This window comes from Phocoena sinus, chromosome 16 (assembly GCF_008692025.1).
Source record: "Phocoena sinus isolate mPhoSin1 chromosome 16, mPhoSin1.pri, whole genome shotgun sequence".
NCBI classification, from domain to species: Eukaryota; Metazoa; Chordata; class Mammalia; order Artiodactyla; family Phocoenidae; genus Phocoena; species Phocoena sinus.
The window spans coordinates 22,935,053-22,949,489 of NC_045778.1; the positions used below are offsets into that span (position 1 = coordinate 22,935,053).

Consider the following 14,437-nt stretch of genomic DNA (forward strand, 5'->3'; position numbering starts at 1 on the left):
TCCGGACGTCCCTGCGGTGGCTGGCTCGGCACAGACCTCGTCGAGTCCTACCTCACCTGCACGTGACCTCTCTCTCTGCCCTCTCTCCCTCTCCCTGGCAGGGTACGCGCCTGTTACTGGCATGTGCCACCCCCTGAGAAGCTGTGCCCTTAACCACGAAGATGGCTTCTCCTCGGCCTTCGTGGTGGCCCACGAGACCGGCCACGTGTAAGTGGCTCCAAGGGGCGAGCTGTGCCTTGAGCTCTGCGGAGGTCTGCGGGTGTGGGAGGCTTCGCCCCAGTTGGGACTCCCTTCCCAGTGTCCAGGGAGATGCCAGAGGAGCTGCCCCGACGGGGAGGGAGCCCTGGGGCCCAGACAGCAATTCTGGGCCTGCCTTGGGCCCAGCCCCAAATCCAGGGCCTTGGGAGACCAGATGTGGCCCTGCCTCTGGCAGGCCAGTAGCAGTGTCGCCTTATAGGCAGTGCTCTGCTCTCTGGGTGGCCTCTATCCCTCCATCTCAGCCACACCTCACGGCCCTCCCAGTGCTCTGCGATGGAGCCCTGGCCTGAGTCCATCATAAACAGGGGCACTTAGACCCAGGCCTCGGGCCAAGCGGGTGGCAGGCGTGTGTGATCCTCGGGCCCGGATTTGGTTTAGAGCATGTTCATTCATTCATTCAACCAGTATTTCTTGAGCACCTGCGGTGTGCCAGGCCCTGTTCTAGAAATAGGGCTGCAGTGGAGAACGGGACAGAAAAGCACACAAGAAGCTACGTGCTGGGAGAAAACAAATAATCCACCATCCAACGTCTGGTGGTGACATATACCTGTGACAGTCACGTCTCCTGGCCTTGTCTGTCCACAAGGGCAGAGCTACGGGACCCGCCCCCAGCTTGCCCGCCCCCAGCCCACACACAGAGTGAGGGCTGTTTTCTGCAGCTGGAAGGACATGAGAATGAGAGCAGTGGGCCAGTCCCGAGGGCGAGCCTGCCATCTGTGGTTGGCCTTGCCCCTCTCTGCATCTGCCTGCCCCTGCGATTTCATCCCAGCCCTGCCCCTCACTGGGTGGGTAGCACCTCCTCTCTGGGGCCTCCGTTTCCTCATCTGCAACATGGAGGCTGACACCAGGGAAACCTCTGAGGTCCCTTCCTGCCCTGGCAGCCAATGCTTCCACATATCCTGGAGCCAGGAGTTTGTCTTCCTGTATGTGGGGGGGCAGGCCGTGTCCACTCTTCACTCACAGAGCGCCTCCCTATGGAGAGACAAGGTCAAGCTTAGAGGCCCATGTGTCTGTCTAGTGGTCAAGGCCAAATGCAGACGCCTGGGAGTGTTTAAGAATTTAGAACCTTTGGGCTTTGGTGTTAAATACTAACTAGGAAGAGCAAACCTTTACATTTAAACTATCATCACGGCAGGTAGGTACCACACACAAAGCTCTGTGCTGGGTACCGCGGGGTCTAGGAGAAGCTAAGGAGGCTGGCACCCAGGGAGGGCGCAGTAAGGGAGGTCGAACTGAACAGAATGAAACTGGTCCTTGCACGTGAGACCTTGGGTCTGGAGGGAAGACAGTGCATGGCGTGTGAGTTGTTAACGGTGGTGCAGGCGTTCCCTGCTGTGGGAGGGCAGCCCACAGGGAGGGCGGCCAGGAAAGGTGTCCTGGGGCCAGAGTGGGGCTGGAGTTGACCTTGGAAACTGTGAGGACGTGGGTAGGGTTTGAGGAGGGGTCAGGAGGGCAGAATGAGTCCAGCCCCATTGGGGGGCCAGGTGGGGTCTCAGCTTCCATCCAGAGGGGTGGCCCTCTCCACTGCATGGTGGGGAAACTGAGGCCAAAAGTCACAGTCTGAAGCCTGGTCAGAGCAGGGTCTCAGGCCCGCCTGCTCATCTCCCCAGGGGTGGGCTCCCTGGGCATGACTGAGGGCTCCCCTCTGTCCTCCCCCACCCTCTAGGCTCGGCATGGAGCACGATGGTCAGGGGAACGGCTGCGCAGATGAGACCAGCCTGGGCAGCGTCATGGCACCCCTGGTGCAGGCTGCCTTCCACCGCTTCCACTGGTCCCACTGCAGCAAGCTGGAACTCAGCCGCTACCTCCCGTAGGTCACCTCTACCCTCTGGGCCCGGATGGGGAGCAAGCAGCCTGCCACTCCATCTCCCCCAAGTCATCTCCCCTCCTAACACCATCCTACTCCTGACACATGCTCAATTCTGGGTTTGCTGGTCAGCTCCTGGGGCTCTGGGGACGTGGAGGCCCAGGACAAGCATTGGACTCAGGAGCTCAAGGCCGAGAATGGGCGCAGAGTGGATTTGGGCGGGACGGGTGCCGGCAGAGATACTGTCTCTAACCTCACGCAGCAGCCGGCCGGCGCCCAATGTACGTCCTGCACGGCAGGCTGACTTGTCTTCTTCTCTCAGTGCAGTGAGCCCTCAAATTGTCCACGAGCCAACCCTTAATCTGGGCCATGATGTGTCTCTGTAATGCGGGCAAAACAGGCCCCGTAAGAAAGCCACAAGCTGAGTGCCTAACCGCAGTCCTAGGTCCCCTTGCCCTGGAGCTCCCAGACATGGTCGTGGGTGGAAGCGAGGGGAGGGCAGGACAGCCCGTCCTCCCTGGACAACACAGCTCCTGGCACAGGGCAGCGGGGGGCAGATTCCTGCAGGCCTTCCTTGCTTGGTTAACACCCCCTCCCCTGGGAAGGGAGAGCTTGGGAATTCCTGTCCCCACCCTGCTCACCTCCCTGCCTCTGCCGGCAGCTCCTATGACTGCCTCCTTGATGATCCCTTTGCACCCGCCTGGCCCCGACCCCCGGAGCTGCCCGGCATTGACTACTCAATGGACGAGCAATGCCGCTTTGACTTCGGCACTGGGTACCACACCTGCTCAGCGGTGAGTTCCCACGGCCTCTGCCAGCTGGATGCCAGGTCAGGTCCTCCTGGGATGCAGGCTGGTCAGAGCACCTTAGCCCAGGCAGGGTGACCAGGGCCCAGGCCCCGCCACTTTCTGCCATATCCCCGCCCCACGCAGTCCCACAGAGGGGTGGGGGGCCAGCATGTGTGGTGGCTGGAGAATGCCTGGAAAGATGGACAGAGTAGAACAGAGAGGGTGGGCCCCCGCTGGGATCCTGGTTGGGCTGGTCACCGGGGGAGTTTATCTGTCAGGTGGCCCATGTGTCAGATCAGGTGCTGGGCTCTGGCCTGGTGGAGAAATACTTGCCACCCTCTGCTCTTTGGGCACCGGAGGATGTTTTGGGCAGACTTCCCACACTGTTAAAGTTCTCGTGTGCCCCATATAACCTCTCTCCAGGCGGTCCATTGCATGCTTCCCCACCCCTCCCCCACCCCCATCCCCATCCCATACTTGAGGAGATAGACACAAGGGAGCAGAGCCCTGTCCCTACTCTGCAGGACAGGGCAGGGGAGAGCCTGCAGCCTGGTGATCAGCTAGAGCCACCTAGGAGAGAATTGAACAGCTGCTAACCAGGGCCCAGGTGGAGCCTCAGAGACGCGGACATCCCAGGGCAGGGGGCTCTCTGAGGGGTCAGGCCTTGATGCCTCGAGTACCTCAAACCGCCCCCATCCAGGAATGCAGCCCCCTCCTCAGCTCTGCAGGACCAGAAGGCCCTGTGTGTGGCCACCTTGCTCACTGCCCAGGCCACACTGGAACACCTGGTCTCTGCTTTGGGAGTGGAGAAACAGCTGGGATATGCGATTTCAGTGCCCAGATGCTGTGTTTGTAGGACGCTAGTCTGGCCAGCAGGGGATGATAGGAGAGAAAAGGAAATTGGGGCTTTCCTGGACAGTCTGAAACAGAAGGGTGCCAACCTCTGGTGTGGCTGGGTGAGATTAGAGGGAGGTGGGAGTCCTGACCTTGTCTGGGTGCTGCAGGGCCTGGGCTAGACTGGCAGCCCTCTCAAAGCCCTCCACATGCACAGAGCTCAGGGGGTATCAGTGGACCCAGCCTCCCCAGAGCCTCAAACCCTGGTCCCTGCTCAGTTACAGAGTGGCCTCTGCAAAGGCAGGGAGGGAGGCCTGGGGAGGGAGACCAGTGGCGTGTGGGCTGTGGCTGGTGCCTTCTCTTCGGTGCCCTGTTGGAGAGAGGAGGGGTCGCTGAGGCCAGTGGCTCTTGTGGTGGGGTCGAGCTTGTGTGCGCGCGGGGCTCTGGCTAGACGGGCCCCTCCTGTCCCCCTCGCAGTGTTCTGGCCCCAATGCCCACCACACCCTCCCCTCGCTCTGTCACTGTCCTTTGCCCCCGGACAACTCGTCAGAGCTGGGGAGCTAGTCCGGCCCAGTGACCCTGAACTTGCCGTGCAGTTCAGGACCTTCGAGGCCTGCAAGCAGCTGTGGTGCAGCCACCCTGACAACCCTTACTTCTGCAAGACCAAGAAGGGGCCCCCGCTGGACGGGACGGAGTGTGCGCCAGGCAAGGTACCTGCGGACCGGGGGCTGCAGCAGGAGCGCCTTCCTGGGGTGCAGGCCCCACGGGAGGCCCACCTTGCTGCCGAGTGTGGATACGAATGCGTGGCGGGGGGCTGGGGGAGGGCTGAGGACAGGAGCCAGCCTCATGTGCGGGCAGATGGGCAGGGAGTCCTCGCGAGAACTCACACACACGCCCTCTCCTCTCTGGCACAACAGTCCTTGGCTTCTACAGCAGCAGAGTTTGGCCTTGTCTCCCAGCCCGTCGGCAGGAATGCTTACTGCCACTTGAGGAGAATGCAGCCCAGGCAGGTTAGGGAACTTGTGGAGGTCAGGCAGAGCGTGACTGGCTGAGAAGGGGTGAAGGGAAGATTCCAGGTGTTCTGCCTGCTCCCCGCGCCCACCATGCTGTCTCTTACCCCTCTCCCCCAAACCTGCCCTTTCATGTACTTCCTGGGGTGTGTTTGCACCCTCTTGCATGTGTGAGTGTCAGGAGGACCCCGGATCTGAGAGCCCTGAGCTGAGGTCTGAAACCCGCCTCTGCTCTATCGCTGGCCCTGCTCCCCCGCCCCCATTTCCGTGTGGTGACCTTGGTCCATTCTTTGACCCCTGCTGAGCCCTGACCAAGCATCCTTCCCGCTCCTCAGGTTGTTGTGAAGTGAGTCATGTCAAAGCAAATGAGAGGGCTGGGAAGAAGCACGGTGCTGCCCCCAGCAGCCTGTCCTCTGCCCTTCACCCTCTGCCCTTCACCCTCTGCCCTTATCTGTTCTTCCCATTCTCATCTATAAATGGTCTGTCCCCTCACAGATGTGTGGGGCTTCCCATGGCCTTGTACAGGCCCTGTGGGCTCCAAACCTGGAGGGTTATTATCCTGGAGCCTCGGGTCTACCTGCTCCAGGTGTGTTCGAGTTTCCAGACCCTCTCCTATCACAATTTCACATAAGAGTTAATCAGTGGCTCTCGGTTTTGTCTGCGTATTAGAACCATCTGGGGAGCTTTAAAATCCCCCACATCCCAGAACAGGGAGTGACTGCAAACGGGCACAAGATATCTCTTACGATGGTGGAAATGTTCCAAAATTGTATTGTGGTGATGGTTGCCAAATGCTGTAAGTTTATGAAAAGTCATTGAATTGTACACTTGAAATGAGTGAAGTTTATGGTCTGTAAATTTCAGTTGACCCTTGAATAACACAGGTTAGGACTGCATGGGTCTGCTTATATGCGGATTTGTTTTTTTCAACAGTAAATACCACAATACTACCAATCGGTGGTTGGTTGAATGTGTGGATGCAGACCATGGATATGGAGGACCGACTATAAGTTATATGTAGATTTTCAACTGCAGAGGGCAGGCACCCCTAACCCCTGAGTTGTTCAATGGTCAACTGTATAGTGCTTCTTTTAAAAATTACCACTTCTTTTAAAAATCCCTACCTCTAGAGAGTCTGACTCAGTCTGGGGTGAAGCTGAGGCATCCAGAGTTCTTAAATGTTCCCCAAGTGACTCCAAGGCTGAGAACTACTGAGTTATCTCTTGAAAAAGACCCAGAGAGCTTTGCTGTATTTCTTACCTATGGCCCTACAGGAAAAGGGAAGGGGGTTGACTTTGGTTGAGCCCTCCTTTGTGCCTGGCCTTGTGCTGAGGGCTTTGTAAGTGTTGCTGCCTTCAGTTCTTAGAACAGTCCCATTTAACAGGCAAGTACACTGAGGCTCAGCAAGGTGAAGCTATGCCAAAACACACATAGCTAGTAGTGGCCGAGCTGGGATTCAAACCCAGGCCTTTTGGACTTGAGGCATATGCTCCCTCCACTGCATGGATGGACCTCCCGGGTGGCTGGCTTCCCTCCCATGAACATACCTGCCTGGGGCCCCTGGATGCTGATATCAAGGTATGGAGCCAAGACCAACTCTAGATTGTGTGGGAAGATTGTGTCTTCTCTCCCTTATCAGCCCTTTGTTTCTCTGGGGGTGGTAAACCAAATAATTGCACAGCTATTGTCACCGTGAATAATACCATCTGCCGTTTTTGGAGGGCTGTGTGTGCCAGGTGTTATCTCACTGAATGCTCACAGCAGCCCTGTGGGCAGGTGCTGTTATCCCCATGGTACAGTCGAGGAATAGGATCAGAAAGGGGAGCCCTTTGTTGAAGGTCCCTCAGCGCATGGTAGGGCTGGGATTCTGTGTGACCCTGAGGCTTGTGCTCTTAACGTTCCTTTTTCTGGGCTCACCCGTGGTGCCTGCCAGCTGTGCCGTGTGCCCGGTTGGGCACTTTCTATGGCAGGCTAGGCAGCGGTGGCCCTAGGGTGACCTCGCACCCTCTGCTCCATCCCAGTGGTGCTTCAAAGGTCACTGCATCTGGAAGTCGCCGGAGCAGACTTATGGCCAGGATGGAGGCTGGAGCTCCTGGACTAAGTTCGGGTCATGTTCACGGTCCTGTGGGGGCGGGGTTCGATCCCGTAGCCGGAGCTGTGACAATCCCCCGTGAGTGCACTTGGCTGAGGTGGGCAGGGCAGGGGCCCGAGGGGGTTGGAGAGGGAGTCGCTGGGGGGGCAGGGCACAAGAAAGAAGGGTCCCCTGCAGGTGGCTGTGTACGTATTCCAGTGGATGACGGCCCAGAATTGTTGGGGGCGCCAAACCACTTCCACCCTGGGTCTGACGTCTCTCTTTGTGTCTGACTGACATCTGAGAACTGGGTCCGAACCAGTGATTCTCAGATTATCGTCTGCGAAGAATCTGGGTGGGCCCAAGGCTTGGCCAGTTTAACAAGCCCTCCTGTGACCCTCATCCTCAGCTAAACTTGTGAGAAAACACTGGTCTAAATGTTCACTAGCCATGTCTTGGGAGGATAATTCCCCAAGTCTGTTTCCTGCTACCTGAAGCAAAACTTCCTTCAATTTTTCTTAACTTATCTCTTTCTAACATCAAGTCCCCCCCCTCACTACCCCCTGCCCATATGTCAGCATTCTGGGGGAATAATCTCTTTCTCCCATTTATCCCCTCTATGGGAACCCCCTCCCATGGTTTTGGAACCTCTGAGCACCAGCTTTTGATGGCCTCCGTCTCCCAAGCTGAAGCAGCCTGCTTAGAACAGCTTCATGAGAGATGGGGGCTGGCTGGGGCCGGCCGTGTGGGTCAGCTGTCTCCACGTTCAGTGATTCTGAACCTCTGTGGGGCAGGGCCGGTCCCACCCCTCACAGTGCTGAGTGACGCGATGGGGACCTCAGAATGGCAGGGTCCTGGGATCACAGAGGCTCGGGGGTGGTCACCCTCCCTCCAGCATCCTCAGGAGTGGTCCTTCATACTCTGCTGTGTACCTCCAGGGATGGGACGCTCCGTGCCCCCTGGAGCAGCCTATTCCTGTGTACTGACCCTTTACAAATATGAGACAAAATGAACAGCCTTCAACCTGTTGGGGGGTAGGAAAGCCAGGTTAAAGAAAGGCACGGTGATGCCCACTCTGGATAGACCACCTCCCAGTCATGAGAGATAGTTATCCCCATTTATTGAACTCGTCTACGATAATAGCTTTTTATTTTATGAGGCTTAAATGAAGTATAATCTATGCAATCTCAGCACCATGCCCATGCCCATGCCCAGCACAGATTAATAAAGGACAGCTGCTGTTATAATTACCCCAGTGCACGGAGCACTTTCTCTGTGCCAGGTGGGGTGCTAAGCACTTCCATGCATAAACCCATGTAATCCTCCCAGCATCTCTGAGCAGAGTTCCAGTCACCTTGTTCACTTGGCTACTTTGTATCCATAATCTTACCGGATCCTTTTAATTTAATGGGGAAGAGAGTACAGATTTAAATACCTTTTTAAAATGTATTCCTCACAGGCACACCAGGAGGTAGGTAAAATAAGAAGTGTCGTGGTCCCTCCTTTAAAGCAGAAGTTAAGACAGCAAGACTTGGGGTTAGATTTAGCCAGGTCTTCTTACTCCAAATCCAAGTCTCTTTTACCACTCCGTGGTTTATTATGATATTAAATGGAAGTGGATGCAAGTAGGAGCAGCTGAGTCATTTATTGAGGGCCTACCATGTGTCAGGAGCTGTGTAACGGCTGAAAGAATATACAAAGATGAATCAGATTGATTTCTCTTCTAGCCCAGCTGGAGGGGGTTAGTCATTCCCTCCTGTCTTCCTCCCTCTCCCTCCCCCTCCCCCCATCCTTTGCCCCCTTTCTTTTGCTCATTCTCTCCTCTCCCCCATCTCACACACACACACACACACACACACACACACACACACACACACACACACACACAAAATAGGTGGCATATGCCTGAAGGGACCACAAGGCTCTGAGCTCAGAAGTCCTCACAGTGGGGGTTCCTCTCTAGTTTGTAAGTTAGTGGAGCCCCTTTTTATGCTACTCTAAAAGGCTGGGCTACCCCAGGTCACCATGTGGGAAGCCTGCCCCCACCCCGAGCCTTTCCAGCCAGCCCGGTCTCTCTGCGCTCGCCCCAGCCCAGCCTATGGAGGCCGCCTGTGCTCGGGGCCCACGTTCCAGTACCAGGTCTGCAACGGTGAGGAGTGTCCGGGGCCCTACGAGGACTTCCGGGCCCAGCAGTGCGCCAAGCGCAACTCCTATTACGTCCACCAGAATGCCAAGCACAGCTGGATCCCCTACGAGCCGGACGACGGTGAGTGGAGTCCTGCTCCCCACGCCCACCCCGTGGCCTTGGGCATCTGCTGAGTCCGTGTCTTCCCAGGCAGGGCTTCCCAGGCCTGGCCCACCAGTGAAGGTGGAGGGACAGCGGTGGCACCAAAAGGGATATTGCAGTCAGCAAGTTTGCCATGCGCCTTTGTGCAGGCCTTTGCGCTGTGTGCGTTGGGGGAGCCACAATCGTCATCACAACCATCCTTGATTTGTATGCTTCTGCTGACCGTTTTCTGTCAGATGCAAGGACAATGTCTTGAGCAAGGGTTATTTGGCCCAGAGGTACCGGCTGGCAGCAGTGCTGGCTGTCGGGGTTGGTGCCTTTCGGACATGTCCTTACCTGTGCAGAAGGCCTGGTACAGGTGCAGGTGCCCCTTGCTTTGCTCCTGAGAAGCTTTGTCCTATTACATACCATGGTTTTAGGTTTTAGTGATGGTGCTGCTGTGTCAGTAGTTAATGAAAATGATTTGAAAGTCAGGCCGATGGGAGTCTGTGGGATCCTCCTACTGCCCCCTACAGGCTACCCTGGACACAGGTCTCAGGACTCAAGCGGAGGGTCTGAATTCTGGGGCCAAGCCAGTGCCTATCTGTTTTGGAGCATTTCTAGTGATGGCTCTCGCAGCGGCAGAGAGAACCCAGTGAAGGGCTGGATTCATGCCTTCAGGCCGGAAGGGCCTTTAACAGTCCTCTTAGTCTACTTTCCCCTGCCGGCCTCTTCACGGTCCTTCCATAGCCTGATGCTTACCCCCTACCACGTAGCCCTCGGCATCAGAGGCGCCGATCAGAATGGCCTTTCCTGAGCCCAGGGCCACCTCTTCGTAGCCCTGGTTCCAGAGTATCAATTGCAACGCGCTCCATCTTCAGCTCACGTTTAGAATGACAGCCTTCAAGTTGGAAGGGACCTTGGAGGCCTGTGTGTTGCCCGCCAGTGCACAGACCCCTCCAGAACATGCTTGTAGGGAGTGTCTTCTCCCTGCTTAGACTCCTCCTAGCCTGGGGAGCTCACCACTCCCGTGCCCCTGTCGGCTGGCTTCCAGGGCTGCCCAGAAACCCACCTGCCTGGGGTGCACTGGTCAGGGTCCTGCCTGTCTTTGGGAAGGTTGCAGCCCCCCACCACTTAGCCCCTGGCTCAGGTCCCGCCAGGAATGTGACTCCCCCTCTGCATGAAATCCAAAGTAGTATTGGATGTTGTGGCTCCGGACTTGAGTCCCGAGTGCTGGGGCAAGACGTCACCAGGTATCCCGGGAGCCCAGGGATGAGGACCCTGGAGCCAGATGGTTCCCTACAAATTTTGCTTTGGAAGCCTTGCACATCCACGCAGACCCACACAAGCTGCTGCAACAGGGGTGGAGAAGGGCTGCAAGGCCAATGGGGCAGCTGGACTTTGGGTTTTCTCGGGACTTTTAGACAAATTCCAGGAAGTTAGCTAAGCCCCAACCTCCCTTTTTCTAAGAAACACAGCAAGTGTTTATATGTTCTCCGGACCCTACCCTTGTAGGACGTTAATAGCCTTGATTTGATTGTTAGAACTAGAAAGGATCTCCCTCCTTCCCTCACTGCCGCTCCATTTTGTAAACCCAAGCACAGACCACTGTTCTGCGTTACTTTCATGCAGCCTTCTAATGTTCGCAAGCATGGTAAGATTCACCATCGTACGTGTGACTGGTGATGTGTATGTGGAGGTCAGAGCAGGACTCAAGCCAGACTGCCTGGGTTAGAATCCTGGCTCTGCCTCTTACTGGGTGGCTGTATGGCCTTGAGCAAATTCCTTAACCTCTCTGGTCCTTGGTTTCCTCCTCTGTAATGCTACTTCCTTGGGGGTATTGAGAGGCTTAAGTTAATTCACGAAAAGCATTTAAAGTTGTACGGTAAGAATGTATAAAGGTTTTAGAAGCCTGGCACATAGTAAGCTTTCATTAAGTGTCGGCTTATTATTATTATTATTGTTTTATCACTTGATGTTTCTTAACAACATGATGTGGCATTTTACTAATCAGGCGTAATAAATAAGGAACTGAGGCTCAGAGAGGTCAGATAATTTGCCCAAGGTCACATGGCTCATAAGTGACACAGCAAGGATTTTAAGCCCAGCTCCACACCTAGTTCTCCCCTCCCCCCGTTGCCCAGAGCTGGCCCCTGGAGCTTCCTGTTCAGGCCACGTGTTAATGTCGATCTAGGCCAACCCACCTTCTCTGAGCCCAGCTGGCTCAGTGTGGTCCCTTTCCCCACAGACGCCCAGAAGTGTGAGCTGATCTGCCAGTCAGAGGACACAGGGGACGTGGTCTTCATGAACCAGGTGGTCCACGACGGGACTCGCTGCAGCTACCGGGACCCGTACAGCGTCTGTGCCCGCGGCGAGTGCGTGGTAGGTGCCCCCCTCCTGGCTACCCACCCTCTGCCTGCCCCGGGAGACTGGAGGGCTGCACTGCCTCCTTCTGCTCCCTGGGAAGACAGGCATTGCCTCCCCTTCCTCACCCATGACACCCCTTGGTCCTCAACATGACCTTGGGATGCTGGAAAAGGGTTACTGCCCAACCCCATTCGGTGGGAGAGGCGTGGCCAGGTTTAAGACCTTGCCCATGTCACACGGTGACTCCAAGAATGCCTCTCGGTCCAGGGTCCTCTCCTGTCAGGGCCTGGGGACTGAGGAGGGGGCCAGGGGCTGCCAACCTGGGGGTGTTGGTGGGGCATGGAAGCCTCTTCCCGCTGACCCCGTCTCTGGCTTCAGCCCGTCGGCTGTGACAAGGAGGTGGGGTCCATGAAGGCAGATGACAAGTGTGGGGTCTGTGGCGGCGACAACTCCCACTGCAGGACTGTGAAGGGGACTCTGGGCAAGGCCTCCAAGCAGGCAGGTGAGCAGGTTAGGGCTGGGGGACGACCAGGAGGGGCTGGGGTTCTGGCCCAGCTAGCGTCCCTAGAGCCCGAACCATCCCTTAGGTGGGCCCTCCCTCCTTGAGCCGGGCCACAGTTCTGGTGCTGGGGGGGCGCCCTGGAGCCTGTCTCAGACCACAGCTGCCCCCGGCTGTGGTTCCTCATTTTCCAGGCATGCTGCGCCTGCACTTGGGCTCAGGAGCTCAGAAGCATTTCCTGCTTGGCACTGTGTTGTCCTAGGAACTCAGCCATCTCTTTGGCCTGGGGCTGTTAGTGGGAATGAGGGTCCAGACAGATCTGTAGATGAGGCCCAGGCTGGACTGGTAATTTCCTTTTTGCTCTTCTCTCTCACTTTTTTTTTTTTTTTTTTTTTTAACTGAAGTGCTTCCTGCTTTGAACTCCTGGTGCCTTAGAGTTCCTTGACTTCCCTCCCCACGTCCAATCTGGCCACACTTGCTGTTGAAAAGGGCCAGATATTAGTCCTTTACACTTTAGTATGAACTAGATTCATTTCCCCTTGGGGAGTGTTTCACCTTTGCCATGCCTCTCCTTGTTGGGGGAAAGTTGATTGCTCTGAGAAAGGTTAGTTTTCAGGCCTCAGACTGGGAGGATCACGGGGGCCCCCCATGCTGGATCTTCATGGCCTATTTCATCAAGATTCCTACAGTGGCTTAAAGTGTGAGAAGAAAGAGGGGAGGGAAAGTCAGGAGAGAAAAGGAGGGTCAAGAAAGTGGCAAATAATAGGAACTAACACACACACAGAGCCCAGTAGTATTTATAGAGCATCTTAAGCTATATGAACTGTGATCCTCTCAGCACCTTATGGAGAAGGGCCCATTCCTATTTTACAGACAAAGAAACTGAGGTTCCTGGGTATCTGTGAGGAGAGGGGGTGATGGGGGATGCTGGCAGTGGGGCTACCCGCTCAGGATGCTCATGGTTTTTCTGCATCTTCCTCTGTGGCAGGAGCTCTCAAGCTGGTGCAGATCCCAGCAGGTGCCAGGCACATCCAGATTGAGGAGCTGGAGAAGGTCCCCCACCACATTGGTGAGTGCCAGGGTGCCAGGAGATGGGCAGCCAGGCCCTGGGACCTGCCCTCGGGTGTGGGGGGAGCTGGGAGGGCAGAGGAGAGGATTCTAATGCAGAGGGCATTTCATGAGTTTGAGTAATGGGAGAGAACCCTTTTTTTTTTTTTTTTTTTGCGGTATGCGGGCCTCTCACTGATGGGGCCTCTCCCTTTGCGGAGCACAGGCTCCGGACGCACAGGCCTAGCGGCCATGGCTCACGGGCCTATCCGCTCCGCGGCATGTGGGATCTTCCCGGACCGGGGCACGAACCCGTGTCCCCTGCATCGGCAGGCGGACTCTCAACCTCTGCGCCACCAGGGAAGCCTGAGAGAACCCTTTTTTATTGATTGATTGATTTTTATTCATGTTGAAATGGGAACCTGCTGCATGGTTCAAATATCAGAAGGTATGAAAGGAGATCCAGTGAAGATTCCCCCCCCCAGCCCACAGCCCCCATGGGCAGATTTCTTTGGGGGGTGATGAGAATGTTCTGGAATTAGACAGTGGTGATGATTGCACAGTCACTGAATTGCATACTTTGAAAGGCAGAATGGTTTGGTATGTGAATTATATCTCAATTTGAAACACATAAGCATGGTTTGGCGGAGGCTTCTGGCAAGCAGGTGGGCAAAAGGCCGCTGCCCGCACGTTGGGCTGTGGCTGGGTTCCCCCACACTCGTCTCTGCTCAGGCTCCTTACTGAGGGCACGTGGGCTGTGATGTCACTGGGCCTCAGCATGTCACAGAGGCCGCTCTTACCCACTGTGCCCACCAAGTCACCCTGCTTGTCACCAGCTCGTCATAAACATGAACCCAAAACTTAACATCTCTGGGCAAGCTTGTATATTACAAAAGTGCTGACTTTTCATATTTTTAGGTTATTGTTAAAATAATACAAAACATTTTTAAAGTCTCCTGGAGAACTTGCACTCCCTGGAGAATACATCTGCATTAGCACAGCTGTAAAAATTCCTAACCTGCTCTGGAGGGCACCTGAGTGTAGTCCAAGCAGGCATAAGGCACAAGGGGAAACTGATGCGCAAAGTGGCTTGTGGGCCCTCTGTGTGCCCTCATTCACTTGCGGGGTGAGCCAGTCTGGGCCTGGGTCTCCCATCTTCTACCCCGTGCCCCTGCCAACTGCACCTCTGCACAGGGGGTGTGAGACGGGAGGGCTTTGGCTTGGCCGCCTCCCTGCCCACTTGCCTGTCTGGCTGTGGAGAATTACGCCTGCACAGGGACAAGGAGAGAAGGTCATTTACCCCTGGAAGAGGATGGTTGCTTACAGACACTCCTCCTACTGCACCCCTACAGATGATTCCATAATGTCAGCAGTCCCTTGGGCCCCTGGCCAGCCCCTTCCACCCACGGCCCCCCAACCCTGCTCAGATGTCCAGCCCTTCCAAGGAGCTAGATGGGCTTGTAGGCAGCAGGTGGGCTTTCCTGGAGGTC

At 56.0% G+C, this 14,437-nt stretch overlaps 1 protein-coding gene across 2 annotated transcripts in view; it reads left to right on the top strand.

The window, feature by feature from the left end:
- Window positions 1-14,437, top strand: part of ADAMTS14 (ADAM metallopeptidase with thrombospondin type 1 motif 14) — a 93,532-nt gene that overhangs the window by 63,974 nt on the left and 15,121 nt on the right. For both annotated transcript variants that reach the window (XM_032609091.1, XM_032609092.1), the window contains exons 7-15: window positions 102-207; window positions 1,925-2,068; window positions 2,727-2,859; window positions 4,284-4,397; window positions 6,719-6,867; window positions 8,859-9,034; window positions 11,283-11,416; window positions 11,780-11,903; window positions 12,889-12,969. In XM_032609091.1, coding sequence (XP_032464982.1) covers window positions 102-207; window positions 1,925-2,068; window positions 2,727-2,859; window positions 4,284-4,397; window positions 6,719-6,867; window positions 8,859-9,034; window positions 11,283-11,416; window positions 11,780-11,903; window positions 12,889-12,969 — 1,161 coding nt within the window. The remainder of the gene's footprint in view (window positions 1-101; window positions 208-1,924; window positions 2,069-2,726; window positions 2,860-4,283; window positions 4,398-6,718; window positions 6,868-8,858; window positions 9,035-11,282; window positions 11,417-11,779; window positions 11,904-12,888; window positions 12,970-14,437) is intronic.